Here is a 27,308-nt window from a genome sequence, read left to right as displayed (position 1 = left end):
ACGCAAGCTTAAATTATTCCTGGAAATTTTCTTTCGGGCACGAATATTTTAGGAAAATTATCCCTCGTCTTCGACTCGGGATAATTTTCAAAATATTCGTGCCCTCAAAAAAATTTCCGAAAATAATTTAAGCTCTTGTGATATTATAAGTGACAATTTCTAAAAAAATATTTTAAAAATTGAGAAAATTTTGAGAACCACTGAATTTTCTTTCTTGTAAATTTAATCTACTACCTATGTTGCCATTTTATCAACAAATTATGTTTTTTAATAAAAACTAAAAAAAATCCAATTTTTTTTAAAAAAATTCCTAATTTTCAATTTTTTTTTGTTTCTGTGGTCGGAATATACTATCCCTAAAAAGATTTGCACTTATTTAAGACTCACCCTGTATATTTTAAGCTATTTAAATTTTCAAGAAATATTTTACAGCTATTACTTGAGGTACCTATAAAATGTGCTATTTCTTATACCGGGTGTTAAATCAAAAGTGGCTCACCCATATAACTTTTTTTAATTTTTCATATAAGAAAAACGAGATTTGCTTTTTAACGTATTAAATTAGTTTGGGTCACTTCCTCTTTCGCCCTCTTGCAAGTTCATCTTTATGATACTTATGTGAAAAGATATCAAAAGAGAGACTGCATTTATCGCTATGGGATATATTCTACTATATTGGCATATTGTAATTGATGTACTAATTACATTCTCATTGAATTCAAAAACAAAAAAGTTACAAAAACACCTTGTAAAAGACCTATTATGTAGTGAGTGATCAGACATCTCTATATGTCAAATATCTTGAATGATTATTAACATTCTTCGTGAGAAAATAATTTCAGACCTGTATCTCCGAAGCGTCTGAGAACAACAACGCGCAAATGATCTCTTGGAGAATGCTGGGCCACCAATTTAATTTGACCTTCACACTTTCATGCTTCGAATAACATTGAACTGAATTACAAGATATGCCATCATCATGTACATCTAATTAAAGATCTAATTTGCAAAGAAATACAAAGTACTTACTAATGACTACAGATCATTCGTCATCTAATATATTTTTTCTGAGATCTTTTTCTTCAAATATTTACTTTTAAATTCTTCTTTGATATTTGTCCACACATAATATTTTATTTATATTAATGACCTAGCTCTGATTAAATATACCGGGTGTTTTGTGAGAAAAGTGGGTCACCTATACAACTTTCTTATTTACTTAGACAAAAAAACGAGATTTGGCATGTTAGTCTATGACATAAATCAGGATTGATTGACGGTATTCAAATGATTTTCGGTCACTTCCTTTTTCACCAGAAATGACTACAACTTTTGATTTTTAAATACTACCTTAGAAATATTTTTACTTTATTTGCTAGAAAATGGCAAACTCCAGTTGATTTTCCTATAAGTTGATTCTCAATATTATTACCAACCCATAAGCCGTTTAATCTTATTTCAAGTTCAATTTGTCATTTCAAAATATTGTATGCTAATTTTATGTAAAACCACCTATTTACATTTAGCATAAATAACTGCGGCGAAATACGCTTATAACTTTCCTTATAACTATCAACTGTGTATCTTTCAAAACTTCGTAATATTTACATTATGAATTTCTTACATGAGAAAATGCGGCCTTGTCTATCAACAACAAAAATAAAATTTCTCTTGGTTAAAAATAACCCAGAAAATTCGTATAAATTTACGCACAACGCTGACGACCTAAATTTAAAATTTGTTTAAAATTTATATCCTAAATTTTATTTAATCTAACCGTGAATAAATAAATTATGAAATAAATCATTTTGGAATGAAATTTTTACTGAAAAATTGATAAGAAAGTAAAAATGTAAATTATGTCTTGTAAAAAAACATAAAACTTGTCAAAAATTAACACTAATTATAGAAAGATTAAAAAAGGATAGAACCGTTTCCAGACACACAAACAAAAAAAATTAAACTATGTATATCATTTAAAAATAATTTTACTCGATATAAACACAAATTACAATCTTAAGGTCAAGTAAGGCAGTAAGCGCCATTAAGAAATAAAGAAGAGTACCTACGAGCCAAGTAAATGATGTCTAGAGCATCTAGGGCTTGACCCCGCCAAAATTATCATCGATTTTCATTCCCAAGCTGTCGAAGCCGCTTTATTTCTATCGTATAGTATTTTATGTCTCAATATTTTGCTTCGTGTATTCCAAAAATAGGATTAGATTTTGGTTGATAACAGTCCAATTTTTTAAGCAACAAACAATTGTGTTTAATAAACGCTATTGATACCTAAATAACATAAAAACAACCTTGACAATCGAATACGTTTATGCCCGTTACAGTGTCTGACCTCTATACAGGGCGTATCAAATTAAACCCAGATTCAGTTCGAGTCGACTGATTTTAATTTAGTCCAGACAATACTTCATTAACAAAAGATAATATGAGTTAAAAATCGTAAAAATGTATATGTTACTGTAAATGTCCGAAATGCGGTAAAACCTAGGATTTACCAAAAGCAAGTGGTAGTAAAAACCAACCAACCCCACCAAATAACCACCTAACCAATGCATTAACACCCCCCAAATAACCAGGCTAACCTAATTAGTTAATGCTTTTGGTAAATCTTAGGTTTAGCACGCTTATCCTAGGTTTTACCGCATTTCGGACATTTACAGTAACATATATATTGAATAATTTACGAACAGTTATTTTTATATTTAATGCAAAATGCATTTGAATATCCTGCTAGCAGAATAACTATTCAGCCCCCTTGCGGTTTGTTAATAAGATATGGTAGAGCAGATAAATCTTACGTTGTTCAAAATATTTTTGATAAAGATTAATTGTATCAAACAAGTCTCAAACTACAGGCAATTAGATGTATATGACAGCGTCAAAATAAATAAATGTAAAGATAATATGGACAGAGATAATGATCCAGCTTCTTCCAGTTCCCTGTTCCTATTGCTCTAGTCTCAGTAATTAAATGTTACGCTCGATTGGTTTTGGCCAGCTTGGCTAATTTTGTCACGCTTCGTCTTTACCAACCGAGCGCCTATTTAAAGGCTCAATTTGTAAACAGTAGTTTAGTTTTAATCATCTGTTGATCATGCTAATAAGGTCATAGTAAAACGCAGGTCAAGCGTTTAAAGTAATATACCGGATGCTTCCCAAAAGTGGCTCACCCCTATAACTTTTTCATTTTTCAAGATAAAAAACGAGATTTGGTATGTTAGTATATGACATAAATTAGGAATAATTGACGAATTCAATTATTGTTTTTGGCCACTTCCTGTTTCACCGGAAATGACTACAACTTTTGATTTTTAAATGGCACCCTCGGTACTATATTCGATAGAAAATGATACTCTGAGTAGAATGACATATCATAGATCAACTTTTGATTTGTTTTTTTTTTTTTTTTTTGATCATATATCAGCTTTTCATTTTTGCTTTAAAAGAAATTGTATTATAAGTTTCAATCTAAAGTACCATGGCTGTATTAAAAACACTAATTTTTAATCAGAAACGTTGGAAAAATAGACTTGATGGTCTAATGCTTTTCGGTTTTTCGTGTCTGATCCTGGTCGGTTAAAAGATGCCCAAATCGTATTTTTAATCATATCTCAATTTTTTTAAATGGAACAAGGGTGGCTTATTAGTATATTTGGAAAAAGCATTTTTTTACGTATCATTTGGTACCACACACTTGGTATTTCGAGTCAAATTGTCGTTATGAACCGCATTTTACAATTTCAAATAAATCACATGCAAAAATGTCAAAAGTTGGCATATATTATGTCATTCTATTCTGAGTATTATTTTCTATCCAATAAAGTAGAAGTATATGAGGGTGCTATTTAAAAATCAAAAGTTGCAGTCAGTACCGGTGGAACAGGAAACGACCAAAAACAATTAAATACGTCAATCAATCCTAATTTATGTCATATACTAACATACGAAATCTCGTTTTTTATCTGAAAAAATAAAAAAGTTATAAGGGTGAGTCACTTTTGAGACGCACCCGGTATAAGTTTGTCTATATTTACCTGAACCATTTTTAATCAGTGTCAGTGTATTTTAAAAATGCTTCTAGTGACATTCTAAAAAAAATTCAGTATATGTACAGGTTATTCAGAGAAATTTAATGCAATAAAAAGTAAAGTGATAAATTTTTCTTAACTTTCTCATCATCTTTTGTTAAATCTTACAACCCCTACATTTAATTTATTTTACTACCTCCAATAGCTTTAAGTCTGAAGGTATCGCACTAAATATCTAGGAAAACCCTGTACATTCTGTATACAGTTATTCTCGTGTTTTGCATAAATTTTAACATGTTAATTGGTGATAATTTGTAATGCCCAATCATTAAAAGTATTATTTTTATTAACTTTTTATATTCTAAAAATAACCAAAGATAGCCGACAAGTATGCAACCGTTTGTGGAACGCACGTTCAGGTTTCAATGGCTGTTTTCACATCATGCACTATTTATAGTTAGAAAACTATATAGGTATTTAATAGTTAAATTGTAGATTCTGCTTTAATGTCAAAGCTATTACGGTTCATGCGAAAACAATTTGAATTTACTTTAACTCGATGTAGGTAGATAGTTTTAGCGTTAAATTAATATTCGTATGTAATAAATAGAATCGTTCGTTAGTCATTGCTATTTAAGTACATTTATAAGACTATACTGCATTCTAGACACAATCTTGATCGGTTTATAATAATTAGTAAAGAAATAGTTCAAGGGAATGCTTTAGTCGCCTTTCTCAGGAAGAGACTTAGCTATCTAAATTTTAAAAATTGAGATATTTTGCTGTTCAAATATTCTCATGTAACTCTCTGCTCTCACAAAGTGTTATATTATCTGTATTACAAATACCGTATGATCGAAACAAAATGGCGTCCAGTTGGCTGGGAAATGAACATCGATGACATTTCCCATATAAATTTACATATAAAATGACAGCGATCTTCATTCCATAGCCATCGCTGACGCCGTTTTTTCTCGATCATACGGTAGTTCGAAAATCATTGACTTCTCGACTAAGCTAACTAAGATGTTTTAAACACAATCTTTTTCCATTTCTAGCTCCCCTGTTAAATTTAAAAAATGTTAGTTAGGCCTCTTCGTGAGAAGAGCCTTAAAAGATGTCTTAAACTCCAACAATAAACAAATTTCTCGAAGACCTCTATTTAAATACAAATTTAGCTAAAGTTTCATTTAGCAGCTACGGTGGTCTTTCTAGGCCTAACACCACTGCACATCATTGTCATCGGTAGATATACCAATGAACAGAATGGTCATTGACGAAAACAGTAATGAAAGAATTGTAACACATGTCAACTCAGAGGCTTGGAACACCCTTCAAAAACAAAATTCCACGCTTGCAAATCCTAATGGAATCCCTCAATGTAGTATTGAGCGATAAAAATTATAGGAACAGAAAAACGTGTGCTCAGCAGGTAAAAGACCATATCATAACGTTGTATACTGATGCTTCCAAATTCCAAAACCAAAGCAGGAACAGGGAGAAAAGTATTTAGGCCGAAAACTAAATACTCTAAACCGATGGGCACCTACCCCAGCATTCTTCAAGCAAAGTTTAAGATGCGTACAACTTATCTTAAATAGGAACTATCGGAAACAAGAAATAGCACGTTATCCGATAGTCAAGCAGCATTAAAAGCGATCAAGTCAGTAATCATCAGTTCGAACTTGGTTAAAGAATATCTAGAGGAGCTGAAGAAATTATGCAAAGGAAATAAAGTACTCCTACTCTAGGTGCCAGCCCACCACGGAATAGGAGATAATAAAAAGCCAACGATCCATCTAGAAAACGAGCAAGCACCCCACCAACTCAACTGGATCAAAACCGTTCTACATCCTAACTGGAAACAAACTTTAAGAGAAAAACCTGGGATTCTCCATCTGTAACCTGAAATGGGAATCCTCCTAAAGTCTAACATATTCGAAGAAATTTGTCAGGACTTGCGACCGAGTGATTTAAATACGAACAATCTTTGGATTATCAAGGGATTTTTAACAGGACACTGCCTCCTCAATGACTACCTCAGTAGATGGAAGCTAAGAAATAATGGCAAATGCAGATTCTGAGGAGAGAAAATAGAGAAACACACCTCATCATTGAGAGCGCCGAAACGACAACCATTCGTGCCATAAACTTTGATACGACTGATATCCGAGATGGAGAACTAATTTTTGTAAAACCGTCTCAGATACTGGTTAAAACTCAAGAAAGGACGACACAGTAGATCTATAAGGTTACGGTAATTAACTTCCCCCTCCCATACGATCTACAAGTATACCTACTAATGATATTAATCAAGGTAATGAAAAAAATAATTTATTAATGATAATAAACATCGAAGCCGAACTAATAAATCCCAAACATGGCCAAAGAAACTCCGTCCGAGAGAAAGCCGGTAAATAAACAAAATTAATTCCGTAGCGTTATTTATATTGAGATGGAAGTCACGCAAGGCACGCACGTATCGCCGTATAAAAACGAATATGATTTTTTTCGAAGCCAACACCTTGCTCATATTTTGATGCTTTCTATTTGATAATAATGCCAACTTTATTAAGAATATATTTAATTGAGCTAGTATACCCTGCTGGCAAGCGAAACCTTCGTCGGCGTTTACATGTATAGGAGCGAATCGCTATGGCAATCTAGTAAGTCGGAGAGAGCAAAAATACGAAGTATTTACTACATAACCACTTAATCTGACGCTAGATTCCATGCGCTTGGGAAAATACTTGCCTTCTGTCTTTATTCAGTACATCTTATTTTGATAAGCGTGATGGCCGTACTCTTCGTACACACGAAATTCGGCACCCAAGACGTCAGCACTCGTATATGTTAAATATGTCAGCTGTCAAAAAATATTTGCGCACCTAGCAAAAGAAATAGAAAAATAGTAGGCTATAATGATTTTGCTCGTTTTGTTGGCAATAAATTTAAAAAATTCGAATATCTATCTGTTATCACTAGCATAAAAACAAACCAAAAATTAAATACCTAATACCGAATACGATTATTTTTGAAGATATTAAAATTCAAAAATCAAAACGAGATGAGGAAGGTTTGCTAAATTAATTATTGAATATGTGTGAGTGTATTAAAAAAATAATGGTTAGGTTACGTGTTCGTAATTAATTTTGATAATATAATGCATATTAAGGTATCAAAAACTATTTTTTCCGATAAGGAGATACTTATTATACAAGACAAAGAAATTAGCAATAAAGTATGTAGAGAAAAGCCAAAAAAATTGACATCAATCCATTGACATCATTTGCTATAATTTTTCGATCGATAATTTGTTTTAGCATTGGTACCAATCGCTAATCCTAAAATTCTCTAACACATGATTGCCAACTATTCTCATCATTGTTGATAGTTAATAAACTTCTGGAAACAATAAAAAGCAGTAGCGGTATTATTAAACTTGTTTTTGTTTATTTAATCTAAACTTTAATGTTAGGTTCATTCCGATTTTCTGCGTAATTATGTTTATAATGGGGAAACCGCAACAGATATAATATTATACAGCCTACGGAATTACGAAGCGAACCGAAGCACTGACATATGCAAATTAACTTGATTGCATTTACTTTTATCAATATATAGATTTTATCGCGTTACGCTTGTAAGGAACAAAAGCTTTTCGATATTTACCATAATTTTGTTAATCTGGAATTTATTGGTTTAATGTAAGGATACATTACCGCATACATTACAATCACAGGCCGAAATGACATTACTCGCAAATTTTGAAGTATACTTAGGGTCAAAAGTTAAAAGTTTGTTAAATTTTTCTACTGATTGAAAATTACTACCATTAATTTTGACATTCTAAATTCTTACATTGATATTAGAGGAACAAACTTCTACGCCAATTGAAACCACTAATTTATTCCACTAGTTTCGAGGTTCTGAATAAACCTTTAAGTTTAAAGTATAATTGAAACTACTAACATATTCCACTAATTTCGAGGATCCCAGTGAAATTTCCCGAATTCTCTTTTATTGGACCACCCTGTACAATTAATAAAAGTTAATAATTATTTATTATTTTTTAAATAAATTTTGGCAGATCCATTTCCATTCAGTTCAACATGATTTACTGCCACTCTTCAAAGTCGAGGTAATAATTTAAGTAATATAACCCAGTTTTACACGCCATAAATTACACGTAATGTAAATAATTATTTTTGAAACTGGTTCACCCTCCCAAGATTTTATAACATCGGCCTGTATCACAAAACAAACCAGATGCCACCTTATAATAAACAACATGAGCATGAGTATTTCATAATACAATTTGGATATTTTTAGTTGAATGTCTATTTTGGTCAGTCAATGATCTGTTCAAAAAAGGTCTATAATAATAAACCTATGAACACAGAACAACATCTAGTAGACCGTTAAATGTTCAAAGTATAGAACATAAAGATTATTTAAAAATAGTGATATTTACAAATCTAAGATTTGTCAGCATTCGTGGAACACAGGGCACGGAGTAGATTTTAAGTAATACTTATCAGGTAATAAATGATTGAATCCATGTAATGTAAATTAAACAGAACGTCAATGTTTTATAATGGATTTATCTGCTAAAAACTAAAGTGTTCTTGAATAATTGTATTTTTAGATATTTTAAATAGTGTTTTATTTTTCCTTTTTGTTTATTTTTTGCTTGAAACGTTAAGCGTTCTTTGTCGATTAGGAAAATTTGTTTCACCAGTAAGGCCCAGCGCCCATAGAAGTGGCGTAGGTATGGCTGTGGCGTGGTTCTGGCGCGTGGCGATGGCAATGCCAGGGTAAATAAATTAGGAAGCGCCAAGCGCCCACCGAGATGACGCGGATCTGCGCGTCTGTCGCGCCATCTCGGTTGGCGTTTCCTAATACCACCGCCATACCTACGCCACTTCTATGGGCGCCGGGCCTAAAGGGTTTTTGTTTGGATTAAGGCAGTCAGAGGCAGTGGTGTTTACAAGAAATAGCTTTTTTACTTTGTAGATTTGAGAGATGAACCCACCCAAAAGGTAGAGACATTATTTTTAAATAGCAGTCTTTTAGCTACAACAAAATAAGCAAAATTTTCAAAATATAACATAATTTTAACTTGTATTGACTATTGTTGCTTGAATTGAACATGGTAAAGATTAACTTCTGGACTTAAAATCACCTCTACTAGAGTGACTGCCAACAAACATGGACAATATGACATTTCGATGACAGTGGTGTTACAAAAACGATAAACACTATTTCATAGGTGTCTTGATAAGTACTAAAAGCAAAAGCATGCTTTTAATGCTAAAATTTCTGTAAATCGTTACTGTTTTCTTCAAAATAAAAAATATCTCCAATAATAAAAAGAATATTGAGATGAATCAAAAATCAAACTATCGAGAAAAGATTCACCTTGATGATAAAGTCCTTTCCAAATTCTTTAAATTTAATTTTAAATTTTTCAAATGTCAAACTTTTCCCAAAATAACAACATTTTGTTTTCCCTCGTCTACTGACAGACTTGCACTTAATTTTTTAATTTAAAAAGAGACTAAAATGTCAAATAATTTAGCTACAAATTGCTTAAAAAATCATCAAAATCGGTAGACTAGAACAAGATATACCACACTAAACATATTGTACCTAAAATTTTAGGTGTTTAGCTTTGTTTAGGTTAGGTTGTAGATGGTAATTTTATAAAATAATATGAGAAACCAGAATTTCTATTATTCCTCAACATACAGAAAATCCATTATTTTATAGTAACAATGTTTTAAATCATAATAAAATAGTTTAGCAGCATTACAACTATTACAGCAATGATGTACGAGATATGTTCGAGACATTACAAAACTGGTTGTATTAGACCATAAAAAGATTGATTTGCCTTGTAAATACACCCAGTGGTGCTGTATCAACATCAACAGCACTTATATTCGACTTTACGTTTGGCAAACATTATCTTGCAGTAAAATTTGAAATTTAATATCGGATTTTTATTGCTTCTCAGTTATAAAAGGACACTGAAATCTATTTTTATGCGTGTACGAGAAATATAAATTGCATACGTGGTGTGACATTGGATGTAAAGTTTATAGTATATTAAATAAAACTTTCAGGTAATAGGAACATATACAGAGATCCGATCTTCCAAGATGCTTAAAAAGAAAGGTCTTTAACCAGTGTGTCTTGCCTATCCTCAGGTATGGAGCTGAGACACTTACTTTGACAAAAAAGATAGAAGACAGGTTATGCAACGGAAAATGGAAAGGTCCAGTTTGGGAGTTACACTTAGGGATAAAATACTAAATCCAAGACCAAATGATACCATAAGAAATTGAACAGGAGTAAGGCACGCGGTGATATATATCTTACATCTTAATTAGAACTGGGCAGGTTATGTTGCGAGGATGACAGATAGACGGTGGAAAAAGAGATTTGTGGAATAGAGACCATAACACGAGGCCTATAGAAGCAGAGAACGTCCTAGGATAGACAGATAATATAAAAAGAGTGGCTGGAAATTGGATTCAAGTAAAGTGACACAAAATAGAAAGAGACGACTAGAGTTAAGGGAGGATTTTGTTCAGCAGTGGACGGAATAAACTAAATGATGATGATGATAAATATTAGCATTTTAAGTTATTTTTTTATTTTTTTTTTCTTATATACAGAGTGAAATATGCTGGGAGTAACAAAAACAGACCGTAAAAAATAAACTGGATACGACAAAAGATCCAGGTGTCATTCACAGAATCAAATCCCTGAAGCCAGCCAAGCAGGATACCTGGCAAGAAGGACCCACAGCAGAAGAATCACAAAAATTACAGCATAGTACGCACGACAAAATTAAGAGACCTAAAACAAGGCCAAATCTAACATGGGACCAATGATATTAGGAAATTAAAATTATTATTATTACAGGGATACTATCTAAATATGTAAGGAAGGCTACAGCATAATTGGAAATGGTTGAATAAAAGGTGTACGCGCACTGAATCGGTACCAGTCCGGCGAGAAACGGCAAAGGCGGTGACTCGACTATCGTAGATAGGTAGAGGTAGGAATCTGGCCTCTACAGGCCGAAATGTTTTAGTGGACGCCGGCGCCGTCTATATGTACGATGGTCGCAGTCGCTTTTGCTGGTCGGTCCGATCCGATGCAGTGCGCGCCCTCCTTAAGCTAGAAATGAGTGAGTCTTATATAAGTGCAAATATTTTCAGGACAATTAAATTTCCATAAAAGAAATATATTTGCTCTTTATCGTTTTTAGAATATAGAACCAAAATAACTGAGTTATTTTACTTTGAACTTAGTGTAAGTTTTCGTTCCTCTAAATTTAATCTATTACTTATGTTAATAGTCATATTATATTATATTTTTTGATATTATGTTTTTAACCGAAAATTTTTAACAATTCCAATAAATTTTACCACCCCTAAAAAATTTGCACTTATTTAAGACTCACCCTGTACAAATATTTAATTAGAGACTATGTTTATTTCAGCTTAAATTTGATCCCGGAAGAACATTATAGTTTATGACAAAAGAGTCGGTTTAATTTGTAAGTTATAACTGGAAACATTTGTGGGTATACACAGGAAAACCTATAAAATATTCAGAAATACACTACAACCTCCAATAAAATGAGAATAGAATAGGTTTAGACTTGCCGTTAAAAATATTGACTAAATTTAGCAAATTTTGCATGGTAAAGGTGCTTATAAAATTATTTTAAGTTAACGTCTCTTTTTTGCTGCTAACTCAACTTTCTAAATCGACTCTTAAGCTTCATTCAGAACCTCGCAATTAGTGGAAGAAATTAGTAGTTTCAATTAGCACAGAAGTTTGTTCCTTTAATTTCAATGTACAGTACGTCTGCTGGAACTGTGGCTATGAAAGGAATGCGTCACCGAGTACGTCACCGCAAATCGCTCCGCCCACTCATTTTATTGGCTACTTGCAAATTTGTCGAATTTTTATTGATGGAACGCGTCGTCAAATTTTTTACGAAAAACATCGAGAGAATATCGTTTCCCCTCTTGCAGATACCCCGTAGCTACAAAACGGACAGACGTACTGTAAGCATTCAGAATGTCAAAATTAGTGGTAGACATTTTCAATTAGTAGAAAAAGTTATCAAACTTTTAACTTTTCCACTAATTATACTTCAAAATTTGCGAGAAATGTCATTTTGGCCTTTGATTATCTTCCGTCAAGAGAAATTGTGGTTAGAAATCAAAAGTTGATTGTTTTATAAGTTAAATATTAGGCTTTCTCTATGGATACAACTGACAAGCGCAAGCTGTTGCTAAGAGATTCTATTAATATTAATTGTGTTTTTTTAGACATTGTAAATGATAGTAAACTAAAAAGTATAAAGTGTAATTGAAACCACTAATTGCGAGGATCTGAATAAAGCTTTACTCACGTGATATCTGTCCGATCACATTCGAACTTGAACCGCGGCGCGGCGTGAATGAGCAGTGTTTGTCAAAAGATTTTACACTATGAAATAACAGCACGACAGAGTTTCCGGATGGTTACTCGTTCATCTTCTCGCATTCTTTAACGTCGCTTAACTTCGGTGATCCATCGGGAACTGGTGTTTAGACGTAGATTGTATGGGAGGGGAGAAGTTAAATCAAAGAAAATTTTATTTTTCTCGGTCATAAATCCTGAGAATCTTCGTCCAGTGTCTTACTTCAGTTCTGCTTAAATTAGTTGTGATTCGACGTACCTGGGCCTTGCGCATTATAGAGTAGTCCGTGGTCTCTAAAGTCTTAGGAGTATTTTTCTTCAAGATCATTAGTTCTTCTTAAAGTCCCAGTACTTCTACGACATGTATGGCGACAATGTGCAAACCACTCTATCCAACATCGCATCATTGTAGCAATCCAGGCATTTCTCTTTTCAATTTCCCGAAAGGACATTCCAACCTCTCATAGGCCTACTATCGTATGTCGTTCAAATTCACATAATTGACAAAGGCATTGCTAAAGGATGTTTTCAATAGCGCAAAATTAATAAAATTCAATATCTTGAAACAAATTTCCAAAAAAAAAGTCTGGTAATTGTAAATTAAGTAATTGTAAACAGACTGGGATAAAAATGAAATCGTTTACTACACTTCATGCAGGCAACTAACCTACAAAACATTATTAAGAAAGTTTAACACACTATAATATCTGCAAAAATGTTCTTGTAAAAAAGAAAATGCCGTTACTCTTCACCATAAAATATTCACTATACAGAAGAGAAAAATTCTTGAACCGTTTTACACCAAATATGGTCTCAACCATTTTTTACGCAGCTCGGCTTGTGTCGAATTACGCAACTCGGCCATAGCCGATCACGATATAGCCCAAGGTGGAATAACATTAAATTTGATTTATCGAAGGATCAGTAGTTAATAAACCGCATATTATTGGAAAAGATATTGATTGCTTCAGACAAGCGATGATTATTATCATTTGAACGGTGTCATTATGTAGTTTAAGTTTTTTACCGCCTGACGCTTTTTGTTTAATGTATTATTATAACCCATAAATGTTGTATAAGATTGAAATGCTTCTTAGACTAATACATTCAAAGTTTATTATTCATAATAACAGCTGGAATGAGTCCTTATCCATATTTTTCAACTTCCTTGCAATTAAACTTGAGCTGTTTCCACCTAATTCAGCACAACCAAACTTAATATTGTATTGAAATTTGCAAATAATTATTGGGTTCTTCAATATTACAACAACATTAGATTTATGATGTCAATTTTTATCTGTTAAATTACCTTTTAGTCCATAGTCTTCTTTTTATTCTCAATAAAATAATAGGTAACGACAATACAATGACAAGACCGTTTTTCTTATTTTTTAATAAAATAGAAACCACATGTACCTATAGGAAGCTAAGTTCAACTAGAGTAGTAGATATAGATTGTATGGGAGAAGAGAAAACAGTCATCAAGACCTTATAGATCTATTGCGTTTCCCTTTCTGAGTTTTAACTCACCATACAGCTTCAAGGCTTTGACAAAGGCCAGTATCTGAGACTGTTTTACAGAGCAACTACTTACTGGGACAGTTTTCCCATGCATCTTCCTTATGGAATCTGCATTCGCCGTTGTTTCTGTCTTAAATCTATTGAGGTGGTCGTTGAGGAGACAGTGTCCTGTTAAAAACCCGTAACAATCCGTAGATTGTTCTTACTTAAATAAAGGAAAATAATATTTGATTTTTCTTGGTCGTAAGTCTTTAGAAATATATTCCAGTGTCTTAGACCGGGGGGTTTGAGAATTTCCGTTCCAGGTTACGGTTAGAGTCTTCTAGGTTCTTGAGTTCTACTTAAATTGGTTAGAAATCGATTTAAAATCGGACAGTGTAGGGGTAATTTCCATTTTCGTTGGCCTGACCGTTATGCCAACCAAGTTGGACGTGTCTACGCTGCTGTACATTGGCGTTTACTGAAGTTAGATAAAGTAAATGTTAAATCTATCTTAAAAAAAGCTCAAGTGAGCCTTGTTGTGCTCATTTTTAGATGTTTGGTTTCCCTCTTTATTGTAATATGACCAATAGAGGAATTAAAAAAATAAATTACTAATAATTATATTTGTTCCATTTCATAATCACTATAAATAAACGAAATCCTTCATATCAACATGACACTGTCTGTGTAAAATTAGAAATAAAATGTTAATTCTTATCGCTATGCAAAAACGGGTCAGTGACACTACGATTATCAAACTTCCTTGTCTGGAAGAACTTTTTAATTCGCATTTTTTCTGCAAAATTCTCTACAATTTCTTTTCTTAATAAATCGTCTTACTCAACAAAATCTATATCGCCGGTAGTTCTAACGTTTCCGGAAATAGTATCCACTAACACAAACTAGCGGTTTGGCATTAATTAATAACAATTACGTGTTCATTGTTTAGAGATTTGTTAGCGGTAAAGAAAATTACAGAACAACTTACATATTAGTTACGTATTCCTTAAGAAATTGTAGTACTAAAGGAATTGAAGATGTCCTTTCTGTACGTTAATTTCGTTTCTGGTTTTCTAATAGATTAAAACACTTATTCACCATGATCCACCAAAATAATTTATGATATATTATATTTTTTAAAACAAAATTTTAATCATTTACAGATGGTGCTGTTACATTTACAGATGATGATAAGTTTTATAAAATTTAGCCTTAGCTACTATTATTGTTGAATTACTGCTGAAGAATAAATGAAAATCAATTTTAGGTGCATCACAATAATTTAAACATTTGTATGTATTTGCGCTGCATCATTTAATAGTCATCACCAATTGTGAAAACTTTTCAACAATGCAATGTGGACAATTTGATTTAAAGTAGGACGACCACTCGTTCAGCTTTTACTCCTTTACATAACCAACGAACGTTGTAGGTATTTGGGGAGACAAGTCGACTGAAACTACGTACATACTACACTCTTCTTGTTGTAGACTTTCATTTTTTATCGCGATACTCCCTCTGTTATTCAAAAAGATCTTGATATCAGTTTATAGCGAACATATGTTGATATAATCGTTTATATACGGCTTAACAGATATATAATTAATAATTATTTTAAATTTGACGTTACAAAATTATGTTATTTTATTAAAGTGATAATTACAGGTTTGGCCTTGTTATTACAATGAAATACATTGGAATATAATTGACCTTTTTGCAGCTTATTAATGAAAGTTATTAGTAATACATTTACTATTAAATGCAAGCAAAAAGCAACATAAAAATTTTTACCTATCGGAATGAAAATCCACTACAAATATCAAATATTAACAATGATAACAAAAAAATTTAAAAAAAACGCAGTGCTGTGTATTGAGCGTAAGTGCTCGTGATTATGCACGTCGTAAAATCTCTAAATGCGGACTCAATAATTCTCATTCTTGGAATCGTGTAATTGTACAAACATTACTTGCCATGTGGTGTGAGTGGTTTCCTTGTGCAATTATTTGTCATTCGTCACGCAACGTGAGCGCCAAGCTGGAATTTCAATATTTCTTTGTTGTAAAAAAATGTTGTTTACAAAGATAGTATACTTGCCCAGTACGCAAATATTGGCGTACTTGCCAAGTACACGAGCAGTCAGGGTCTGCCTTAATGCCTAATGCCTATGCTTGAAGTACACACTCGCCGAGGCGACCTGAGGCGCGACAAAAAATTAACGTTTAGCGCATGGTCATTGGTTAGTACATAAAGTTCGGGTTCTTGTTATTACCGATTCTAAACCGTCCTAGAACTCTGCAGCGCATGCGCAAATGAAATAATGTCTTCATATTTCCTTCTGCGCATACGCATCACAGTTCTAGGACGGTTCAGAATCGGTAATAACAAGAACCCGAACAAAGCTATAATCTTATGGCGAATTTTCACGACTCGTGTACTTGACAAACATATGTAATTGAGTAGACCGTCTACTAGAAAAACAGACAGGGACACAAGTATAGCAAGGTTTCCTTCCAAGGACCTAACTCTAAAGCTACAAAGGAACTGCTAATGCTTAGCAATAATAAAATACTGATTACAGCAGATTTCTTGACAAAACATATGACTGTCAAGCTCAACCTGAATCAAGGAAGTCTTTGCTACAAACTCTGCGATAAAGATCCTGAAACAGCAGAGCAGATAATATGTCACTGCGAAGTTCTGGATCACAAGCGACACTTTCTGTTTGGGAAAGCAAGTATAGAACCGGAGGAACTATGCTGCCATCCTATCAAGGACCTGCACAAACTGGTGCAGGGTACAAGGATAGGAGATTGGGTGCAGACATAGAAAGAAGATAAAAGCAATAGGTCCGAGTCGCAGTGATATGCAAATGAGGAAATGTGTCCCTAAAACAGAAGTATTAGAATTTAGAAATTAAGAAAAATGTTGACATAATGCAAAAGCATTCTAAGAAGTTGCCTATAGTTCTTCACAAGGATTTAAATTAAAATTTATGGATTTATTTAAATCCAACTCAAGTATTTTATTACTAATTCAGATTAATTATGCTTTAAAATGACACGATCTCCTCCAAATAGATTATATTATTGAATTACCTCGGTATTCTTATCTATTTTATGGTATTTTAAATCGTTTGAATAATAAGTAATGGATTTTTAATAAATTAATGAGATTGAAACTGTATAATATTTTCATTAGTAAATAACTGAATAATATACCTTCTGGTTTATATAAAAGAACAATATTAATTCGTGTTTTTTTATAATTTACCACATTTACATTCTAATTGTATTTATAAACCATATCCAAACATTTTTTGGTAAGATTAGGATTGTCTAGATAGGAGACTAAACATTGATTTGTTTTGACCCAATATATACAGCAAATTTTTCATCGTGCTTTACTCTAAAGGTGCGTCCAAACCTGACGAGACGAGAGCGAGGCAAGAGCGAAACAATAGCAAGATGAGAGCGAGACATCTTCTATCCATTTTTTAAGGGAAGCCTGCCACGAGACAAGCGAGTTGGATCATAGTGAAAGGAACCCAAACACATATTAAATTTTAATTGAATATAACAAACGATGGCCAAATAATAACGCATACAGTAAAATAAATTTTTGTATTTTTAACATGGTATTTGGTTCGTCGTTATTTTTTTGCTTTTTGGTTTTTCCTTTTTTGATTGTTTTTCCCTTTAACCCTTCATTTGTTTCGAGACACGACATCTTTTACAAAATACGTTTTTTAGAACAAAAGAGTAGAGTATACAAGGTACTTCAAAAAAGTGTAGCCGATATAACATATATGTTTTAATATACCCTATTTTTTATTTTATTATTAGATTCTACGTACAATTCGTTAACTTTTTTTTGCATATGATTAATTTTAGATATACCTACAAGGTGAGTCTTAAATAAGTGAGAATATTTTTACGAGTAGTATATTTCGGCTCCGAAACACGATTATGAGGTTTTTTCGCGAATAAAAAAGCTTAGATTTCGGTACGGTAAAATCGAGGGTAAAATTTATCAGTGACGCAAAATTTGTAAATTCTATCAAAAAAAATGATAATATATATGGGGTACCATTTAAAAAAATTGAGATTATTTAATTTTAAATAGTCGAAATTCATAAATCAGAGCTAATATCGCGCAATCAAGCGAGCCAACCAAAAACACGTACACACTGTGCCTCGAGCTTTCTTTGATCGACCGGGCCGCGGCCGGGCCGTCGCGTCACAAGACCGACAAAAGACGGATAGTCTCTGTGACGGTCCGCGGAACGACGCGACGTCCACACTTAGCGAATTTGGAACGAATTCTAGCGAAGTCACAATTAGTGAATTTGGATGGTTCACAGTACACCGGACCGTGTCTGAGCCGGGCACGTTTCGTGAAGTAGATACCGAGCCACGTCCGAGCCTTCTGTATATGCAACACCGAGTTGATAACGGAACTAGTATTAGTTCCGAGTATACTATAGAACATATCCTCATATACACAAGCAGATTTAATACGAACAATGTCAAAGTTCTCGCAAGTGGAATTATAAAGGCAAAAGTGTAAAATCTATTGACACACACTGCTCATTCCCGCCGGTTCGAGGCCGGATGAGATCTGATATCTCGTGAGTAAGAGTCGATGTAGACACTTGCCAAGTCGGTAGGCCATTGACCATAATATGGCCGAGAACCGCGGTTCGGATTCCGCGTAAACAAAGTAGGCTCCGTCCAGATTAGCCCTGGCAACAAAAAGGAGACGTTAACTTGAAATCTTTACTTTAAATTTCTCATTTTCAGAGTCAATTCCGAGATGCCGGGATTATCGGTTCTTATCCCGGGATTTCAAAACGGGATCCCGATCCCGAAAATTGGAAACGCTAGGTTCAACTTTTTGGAAATATTTTATTAGTAACATAAATAAGAATAGTACTAGACTGGTACTACCATATGATCGAAAAAAAATGGCGTCCAGTTGGCTTGAAAATGACGATCGATGACATTTCCCATATAATTTTACATTTAAAATGACAGCGATCTTCATTTCATAGCCATCGCTGACGCCGTTTTTATTCGATCATACGGTATTTTTAACCCGCATGTAATCAAAATGACACATGTTCCTATCTGACGATAAATTTTCTGCTCTCACCCAGATTAGTTTGTTGTTTTAAAATAAACAATTTTGTTTCAGTTCAAATTTAGCTCACAAAAAGTGTATTAACAATGATATAATTGCTTAATATGTTTATACTCCATTTGGTCTATAAAAACAAATATAAGTTTGTTTTAATAGTTTAATGTTTAAGATAATTTAGACACAAGAGTGAAAAGTATTGTTAATTTTTTTAAGTAAATTTACGTAGCTATGGTATCTTAAGAAAATTTTAAATGCTTTTTTAATATTATAGTAAACTAATATGATTTAAATGAAGCATCTGTACAAATATAAGAAAAAGTAAGCTAATATGCTGTATAATAAAAAAAAACGGTGTCACAGTAGGCTTTAATATGCATCGTTTTTAATAATAATATATGAAAATATTATTATATCCGCGAATGTTAATGTTATTCAAAAACAATATTAACCAGAAACGAAAATAGTTGTTACATCCATTCTATTGCCGAATAAACTGAAGGTCGCACTTACAAAAATTTATTACCCGTGACAAAATAAATCTTATTAACATGTATTTACAATATATTATTGAAGATATTTATAAATAAATATCATAATAAAATATACATCTTAGTTGTTAACCTAAATTTTGGTTGGATATAGAATCATAATTTGCATTATTTTTAGGTACCGCAGAGTTAAAAATAAACATGTTATCATTTGAAAAGACGACAAACAAGTTATAGACGACATAGAAACTTTGTAACAATACGTTTTGTTCACTGAATGAATCCGTAACTTTCGAGAGTCTAGTTCGATTTTAAAATATAGCAAAGTTAAAAACTATTATTCTTGTGGAAAGAGTAAGCAGAAGGCAGATGAAATGGCCAAACAAGGCTCATCAATGTCATTCATAGGCCTAAGATAACCCCCCTCGCATACATTCCACATTCAACAACATTCAACCGAATAGATTCGGTTCCAAGATTCGGTTTCTAGAGATGAAATCTTTATGATTGTGCTGTCTCAAAAACTTTTAATATCATAATCACAATCTGTTACCCTGTATTTATATATTAATGACTAAACGGTACTCTAGTGACAGAAGTATCATGACTTTTCAAGTAACAATCTCTTCGCGATGATGAATTCTGTCATGTGTGGCTCTAGATATCCGTACAGGTGGTCTTCATATTAAGCCACTTACCTACTTTTTATGTCTGCGTCTTCCTTTTATTCAGTACTGCCATCGATCAGATACGTAGGTACTTGTTTTCTCCGCTGAACAAGCCTAAGTCGATTTACGCTCAAGAAGGTAATAAATAACAGTTTTTTTAAATCGCCTGAGCTGGTAAATCGGTATTTCGACAGCCGAATTTCGTGCGTTAACACCGTGTTAATTTTGAAAGAGCAGCCGATGGAATGTAGGTAACTGTAAAACCTGAAAATATTTCTTTGAATGCATGTCATATTAATTTGTTTATTTTTGATACTGTATACCTAATAGAAACTGGTTGTTACTTGACAAACTATTCTCTAATTTTTCTTCAGAATGGTCTTCATGTTTCTTTAGATTTCGCAGAGAAGAATGTATAATGTATGGGAAAGGTGTTAATCACCGTGGCAGATCTACTGTGTCCCCCTTTCTTAAGTTACAACTCATCATACAGTCTCTGGGCTTTGACAAAAGCTAGATTCTGAGATGGTTTTACAGATGTTAATTTTCCATCTCCGATATCAGCCGTACCAAAGTTTATGGCACGAGTGACTGTCATCTCGGAGCACTCAATTACTGTCCTCCATTCACGCAGTTGTGCACCTCTGAACTGTCCAAGAACGATGATACTCTCACTCCATTCAATTGAGTCATAAAGTTCAGAACTGTTCCGCGCCATATGGAGGCACCAGGCTATCGCGCACAGCTCCTTTCAGAACCGTTTTCGAGTAGCCAAGGGCGTAAAGCTCCGGAATTTGAAATTCGCGAATGGAGGACAGCAAATGATAAGGTGTTCTGGTTTTTCCCCACATAATCTGCATTAAATTACGTAACAGAAATATATGAAATCTAATTTTATTGGCTCTTATTTGGAGAGCTTGTTCATAATCTTACTATTTAAATCCTTTTACTGTTTAACTTCAATATTCGTATGTTAGTAGGCAACAAAGCCATGAGATTTTGGATGTCTGGAGTGCGGTAGACAAATAACATCACGTATCGGTCTTTTCAGTCACAGAAAAGCTCATGAAAGAAAACGCCTTGCGTGACCATCTTCTGATGCGTGTCAAATACTCGTCAGCGTGTAATGGCGGTATGGTATGGTATGGTCGTATGTTAGTTCTTGCCATTCTTTGAATTTGTCACAATCCTCTTAATATCATCGGACCAGCGCAGCGTACGGGTAGATGTTGTCTACTACGAGAATCTTCTTTCCTGGGCATTCTTTTAATTAATCTTCGAGTCGACCAATTATCTGTTCTTTATGCCAGGTGTTCGTATATTTAATTTTCAAACAATTGTTAAACTGCATTCTACTATACCGATTCTTATAAAACATTGTAGATACATTGAGTTCCCCCGTTACATTAGGAGCTGAATTAGGACCGATTTTATATTTTATGATATCATGTCATTTAACTTTTTTTATGTACTTGCTAAATCATTCTGGCTTAAATAAAGAGTTTTATTTAACACTCTTTTGGTTTTTATAAAGATCTTGAAGCAAACACCAATGACGTGTCGTATCTTTAAAAAAGATTATATTAATTCTGTGGTCAAATCAAAGCTGCATTTTGCTTAATATGTGTGCGTTAGTGGACTACCGCGGGGAAATAAATACCGCGATCTTATATCTATCGTCTCCCGCTTTTATGAGTCATAACTCATTATACAGTCTTAAGGCTATGACAAAAGCTAGTATTTGAGAGCGTTTAACAAAAATTAGTTCTCCATCTCCGATATCAGTCGTACCAAAGTTTATAGCACGAGACTGGTTGTCGTCTCGGCGCACTAAGGGATGAGATATTCTGGTGTTTCTCCATTTCCCCCCACAGAATTTGCATTCGCCGTTGTTTCTTAGCTTCAATCTACTGAGGTGTTCATTGAGGAGACTGTAAAAAACTCTGTGACAATCCGAAGATTGTTTTTAATTATCAAGGATAACTTCTGATTTTTCTCGGTCGTAAGTCCTCAGAAATTTCTTCGAGTGTCTTAGACCTTTTTCAGGATTTCCATTCCAGGTTTTTGAGTTTCGCTTTAATTTGGTTTCCATTTGGGAAGAACGGTTCTGGTTCAATTAGTGGGAAATGTTTGTTCCTATTCTAGGTAAATCGTTTGATTTTTGATTACCTTCTATCCCTTGGTGGAAAAGGCAATGAAAAAGCAAATGATCTAGCTAGGAAAGGAGCGAACATTCCACTAACTGGACCAGAACCGTTCTGTTTTCCAAACGGGAACCAACTGAAAGCGGAACTGAAGAATCTGGAAGACTCCATCCGTAACTTAGAATAACTCCAAGGGTCTAAGACACTCGAAAAAGTTCCTCAGAACTTACGACCTAGAAAAATCAATGGTTTTCCTTGATTTAAGTCAAAACAATCTTCAGATTGTCATGAGGTTTCTAACAGAACATTCTCTCCTCAACAAACACCTCAGTAGGCCGAAGCTGAGAAACAACGGCGAATGCAGATTCTGTGGGGAAAATGGGGAAACAACAGAACACCTTATCACTGATTGCGCCGAGACGACGACCATTCGTGCCATGAACTTTGGTAGGGCTGATGTCGAGGATGGAGAGCTGACCTCTGTGGAGCCGTCTCAGATAGTGGCTTTTGTTAAAGCCCTGAGACTGTATGATGAGTTATAACTCGTTATAACTCAAGAAAGGGGAACACACAATAGATCTATAAGGTCGCGATGATTAGCTCCCCTCCTAAACATTATACATTCTACATCCCTTGGTGGGCTGGCACCTAGAGTGGGGTTACTTTATTTTCTTTGTCCAGAAATTCCAAATGAAAAAAAAATCCAGAAAGAAATAATTGTCATCATCAATAATATTGTTAAATAAAGCTAAAGTGAAAAGTGTTTTTAAACAAATGTTATGTTCCTAGAAAACATGTCTAGTAATTATTATTCCTATATAGACACGTCAAAATAAATAATGAATTGTTGTACCGTTATTTTTATTTCAATTTATTATTCATATATAGCGATATTTTGTTCAACTAGCGAAAGAATTTTAAAATTTTTAAATGCTACCGGAAACCGACCAAGAACTCGAACGTACGATTTACATATGCATATTCTCACTTCTGAAGGCATTCACAGATTTAACAGATACATACGTAGGATTGTTTGGGTTAGGTTGGATTTATTTAAATTCTTAATGAAAAGATAACAAAGCCCACACTTCTAGGTATTGTGAATTGGGAATGTAACAGAAAGAGAAAAATTGTTACAGTTTTATGGTTCATTCCAGTTTAAACATGTCATTTTTAAAATTTGTTTTTTTTTAAGTCATTTTTAAAATTTAAATGTGATTTCCTATATTCAGATCAACGATGCAACACACTGCCTACTAGCATGTTTATGATATGCATGATACGAACGCATGATACGTTTATGATACGTATGTATAGTCTGTATAACCTCTATAGCCTGTCTAGCTTCGTATATCTATGAAAAGCTCTCTTGAAAAAATATATATTTTTTTGCATAACCATGCAGATATTACAAAATCCTTTATCATTATGCATTTGCAGTCTATCTTCTTCGAATATCTGACATATATCTATTATAATCCATCATCTAGTAGACGTGCCATGAATTTAAGTTGAACTGCTCATGAATATATCGCTAAACTTTCTTTTCTTCTGTTCGTATTCCTACTGTTAAGTATGTATGCGTGCAGTTAAGGTAGGTACTGTTTACTTATGTTACGACAAAAAAGTTTAATAAGCGCACTTGAGCGTTAACGAATAAAATAAATACCTACTTTAATAAATTAAATAAATTACTATTTCTTGTATTTAATACCTGTGTTGTTAACTGTGAACAAATTAGGCAAAGAAAATCAAGTCTTCTTACTCTTGGTGCCAGCCCACCAAGGTATAGAAGGTAATTAAAAAAACACACAAACTAGCTAGAAAAGGAGCGAATACTCCACTAACTGGACCAGAACCGTTCTGCTCCCCAAGTGGAAACCAATTGGTACACTTGGTGCCAGCCCACACAAGGATAGAAGGTAATAAAAAAGCACACAAACTAGCTAGAAAAGAAGCGAACACTCCACTAACTAGATCAGAACTGTTCTGCTTCCCAAGTGAAAACCAATTTAAAACGGAACTTAAGAACCTGGAGACTATCCGTAACTTGAAATGAGAATCCTCCAACGGTCGAAGAAATTTCTTTTCAGAACTTGCTTGATTTAAGTAAGAACAATCTTCGGATTGTCACCGTGTTTTTACAGGACATTGTCTCCTAAATGTACGTCATCAGTAGATCAAAGTTAAGAAACAACGGCGAATGCAAATTCTGTGGGGAAAATGGGGAAACTCCCGAACACCACATCACCGAGTGCACCGAGACGACAACCACTCGTGCCTCAAACTTTGGTAGTAATCCTGGTAATCCTGGTAATGTTTTATTTTGCTCTTATAATACGAAAGGTCCCAAACCCAATAACGCGTTACCATCTAAGGCATCTTTACTACAACATGACTACAACCGATTCTAAAAGTCTAAATAGACAATTCAATATTAGTATACCTACATGAAGTAAAGCAATAACAATCCTATAGTTTTCCCCTCTGAACAGTAATGATACTGACGGCAGTAACTATAGACATATCAGAAAACGATGATGCATTCTCATCTGCGTTATGCAACTGGGTATCCATTTAACAGTGACACAACAAAAACCACTCACTGAAAATTATAATGTACCTTCAATGCGTCTCATCCGATTTTTTCGTAAGCTATCGGTCGTTTTCGATGCTGTGTCTGGTGTCTGGTGTCTTTTTTCTTGTTCTTTTGATCGCAGTGGGATATTATTGTAAATTCACCAGAAGTAAAAGAGACCAATGAATGAATAGATTACTACACAACATAAAATAAACCACTAGTTCACCACAATACACCAAAACATTTTACTTTTATGATTCTAACATGGTTAGTGAAAAGGGCGTCCAGGTTTTTAGTGTCTTCTGGTGAGCTCATATTTTATTTTGCTGTTGTAATTCCATAGGTCCCAACCCAAACTGCATATTACCATATTTGGAAACTTGTTTCTTACAACAGATTCCAAAAATCTAAATAAATGATTCATTTTCAATATAACAATCCCAGTTTTTCTACCCTGAACCGCAATGGTACTGATGATAGTAGTTTTAGACATAGCAGAAGAAGTAGATGCTGCACTCTCATCCCGTTGTGCACCTGAGTAACTGTTATACAGTGACACACCAAAAACTAATCACTCTGACAATCAAACTGCACTTTCAACGCGTCTTAGCCGATTTTTTCGTAAGGTTTTGATCGTTTTCTATGCTGTGTCGGTATTCGGACTGTCCAGTGTTGCATTTGTGTATATTTTTATAAATTCGCGTAAATGTTTAGAAGTAAAGAGGCCAATGAAGGAATGGATTACTACATATGATAAAATAAAACACTAGTTCATCACAATACCCCAAGAAACTTTACATTTAAAATTTTAACATGGTTAGCGAAACGCGTGTCCAGTTTTTTGGAGTCTTATGTTGAGCTAATATTTTATTTTGCTCATGTAATACCAAAAGTCCCACCCTGACTTTATTTCACCATATACGTTAACTTGTTTATTACAACAGATTCTAAGTCTAAATAAATGATTCAATTTCAACATACATGGAGTAAAGCAATAACAATCCTAGTTTTTCCACTCTGAACGGCAATTGTACTGATGGTAGTAGTCTTAGACATAGCAGAAGACGTGGATGCTGCATTCTCATCTCCGTTATGCACCTGGGTATCCATTATGTAACAGTGACACACCAAAAACTAATCACTGACAATTATAGTGCACTTCAACGCGTCTTATCCGATTTTTTCGTAAGGTTTTGATCGTTTTCGATGCTGTGTCGGTGTCTGGACTGTCCGGTGTTACGTTGTCGTTGTTTTTTCTCGTTTTTTCGATCGCAGTGGCGTATTTTTACAAATTCGCGCGCGATAGACACCGCAGCGGCAGCGAGAGACACCAGCAGAGCGTTCGGTCGCGACGAATTGCTGCTGCTGCTGTCTGCCGGTATCTGGGGGCTACGCTCGCGCTCGCCGCCATGCAGCAGCAAGAGAAGATGTGGTCATCGATGGGCGTAAGAAGTGGACAGGACGGCAGGTTCGCCAGGGGGTATTGGAATGGCCGGTGCACGGCGATTGTCGGTGATAATTGGATGTGGATGCCGGGGAAGATGATTGAGAATTAAGATTTAACATTACAGAAAAACGGCATCAGAATTAGCTTGGCAATGAACAGGATAAACAATAAACACGCCTATGAGGTTTTTTTCACGAAAAAAAAATTTGAAAATTCAAAATTTTTTGAAAAACTTTTTTGAATTTTTTTTAGTTTTTAGTTAAAAAACATAATTTCTTGATAATATGGCAACGTAAGTATTAGATTAAATTTACAAGAAAGAAAATCCAGAAAAGATCCAGTGGTTCTCAAAATTTTAGCAGAAAATACTTTTTTTTTTAATTTTCAAAGTAAAATAACTCCGTTAGTTTGGACTTATTTGAAAAACGATAAAGAGAAAATAGGTTTGTTTTAGCGAGATCTACCACCCCTTAAAATACTTGCAATTATTTCTGTGCACTATTTCTTTTTTTTTGTAATGTCCTCTAGACTTCGCAAACATGGGTAGTTGCTTCTTGAGCTTCCACAAAAATTGCCGCCCATTGAATACCCATCTTTCATATTTTCATTAGGGTAGCCGTCAACAATATGCCATAATAATATAATAAATAAAAGCGTTTTTGTCGAAATACCAAACATTTCCGTATTAGTTATGGCGCTCAAGTTTTTAAACTATTTGAAAGAATTAAATATCATATAAGAAGTTATTTATTTGTTCAAAATTGCTCTTTTAATTTATTGTAAATGGTGTTTTCCTGAC

At 33.9% G+C, this 27,308-nt stretch overlaps 1 protein-coding gene across 1 annotated transcript in view; it reads right to left on the bottom strand.

The window, feature by feature from the left end:
- The window catches only part of LOC115879928 (coiled-coil domain-containing protein 141-like), a 39,362-nt gene extending 12,894 nt beyond the window's left edge, over nucleotides 1-26,468 (bottom strand). Inside the window, exon 1 of the mRNA XM_030896987.1 lies at nucleotides 26,044-26,468. Within this exon, the coding sequence (XP_030752847.1) occupies nucleotides 26,044-26,172 (129 nt within the window). The 5' untranslated portion in view covers nucleotides 26,173-26,468. The remainder of the gene's footprint in view (nucleotides 1-26,043) is intronic.
- Nucleotides 26,469-27,308: the final 840 nt, after the last annotated feature.

Source organism: Sitophilus oryzae, unplaced genomic scaffold (assembly GCF_002938485.1).
Source record: "Sitophilus oryzae breed Bouriz unplaced genomic scaffold, Soryzae_2.0 scaffold_1590_pilon_pilon, whole genome shotgun sequence".
Taxonomy (NCBI): Eukaryota; Metazoa; Arthropoda; class Insecta; order Coleoptera; family Curculionidae; genus Sitophilus; species Sitophilus oryzae.
Note: the sequence above shows the minus strand (reverse complement) of the source record. Positions and strands in the feature narration are given on the sequence as shown.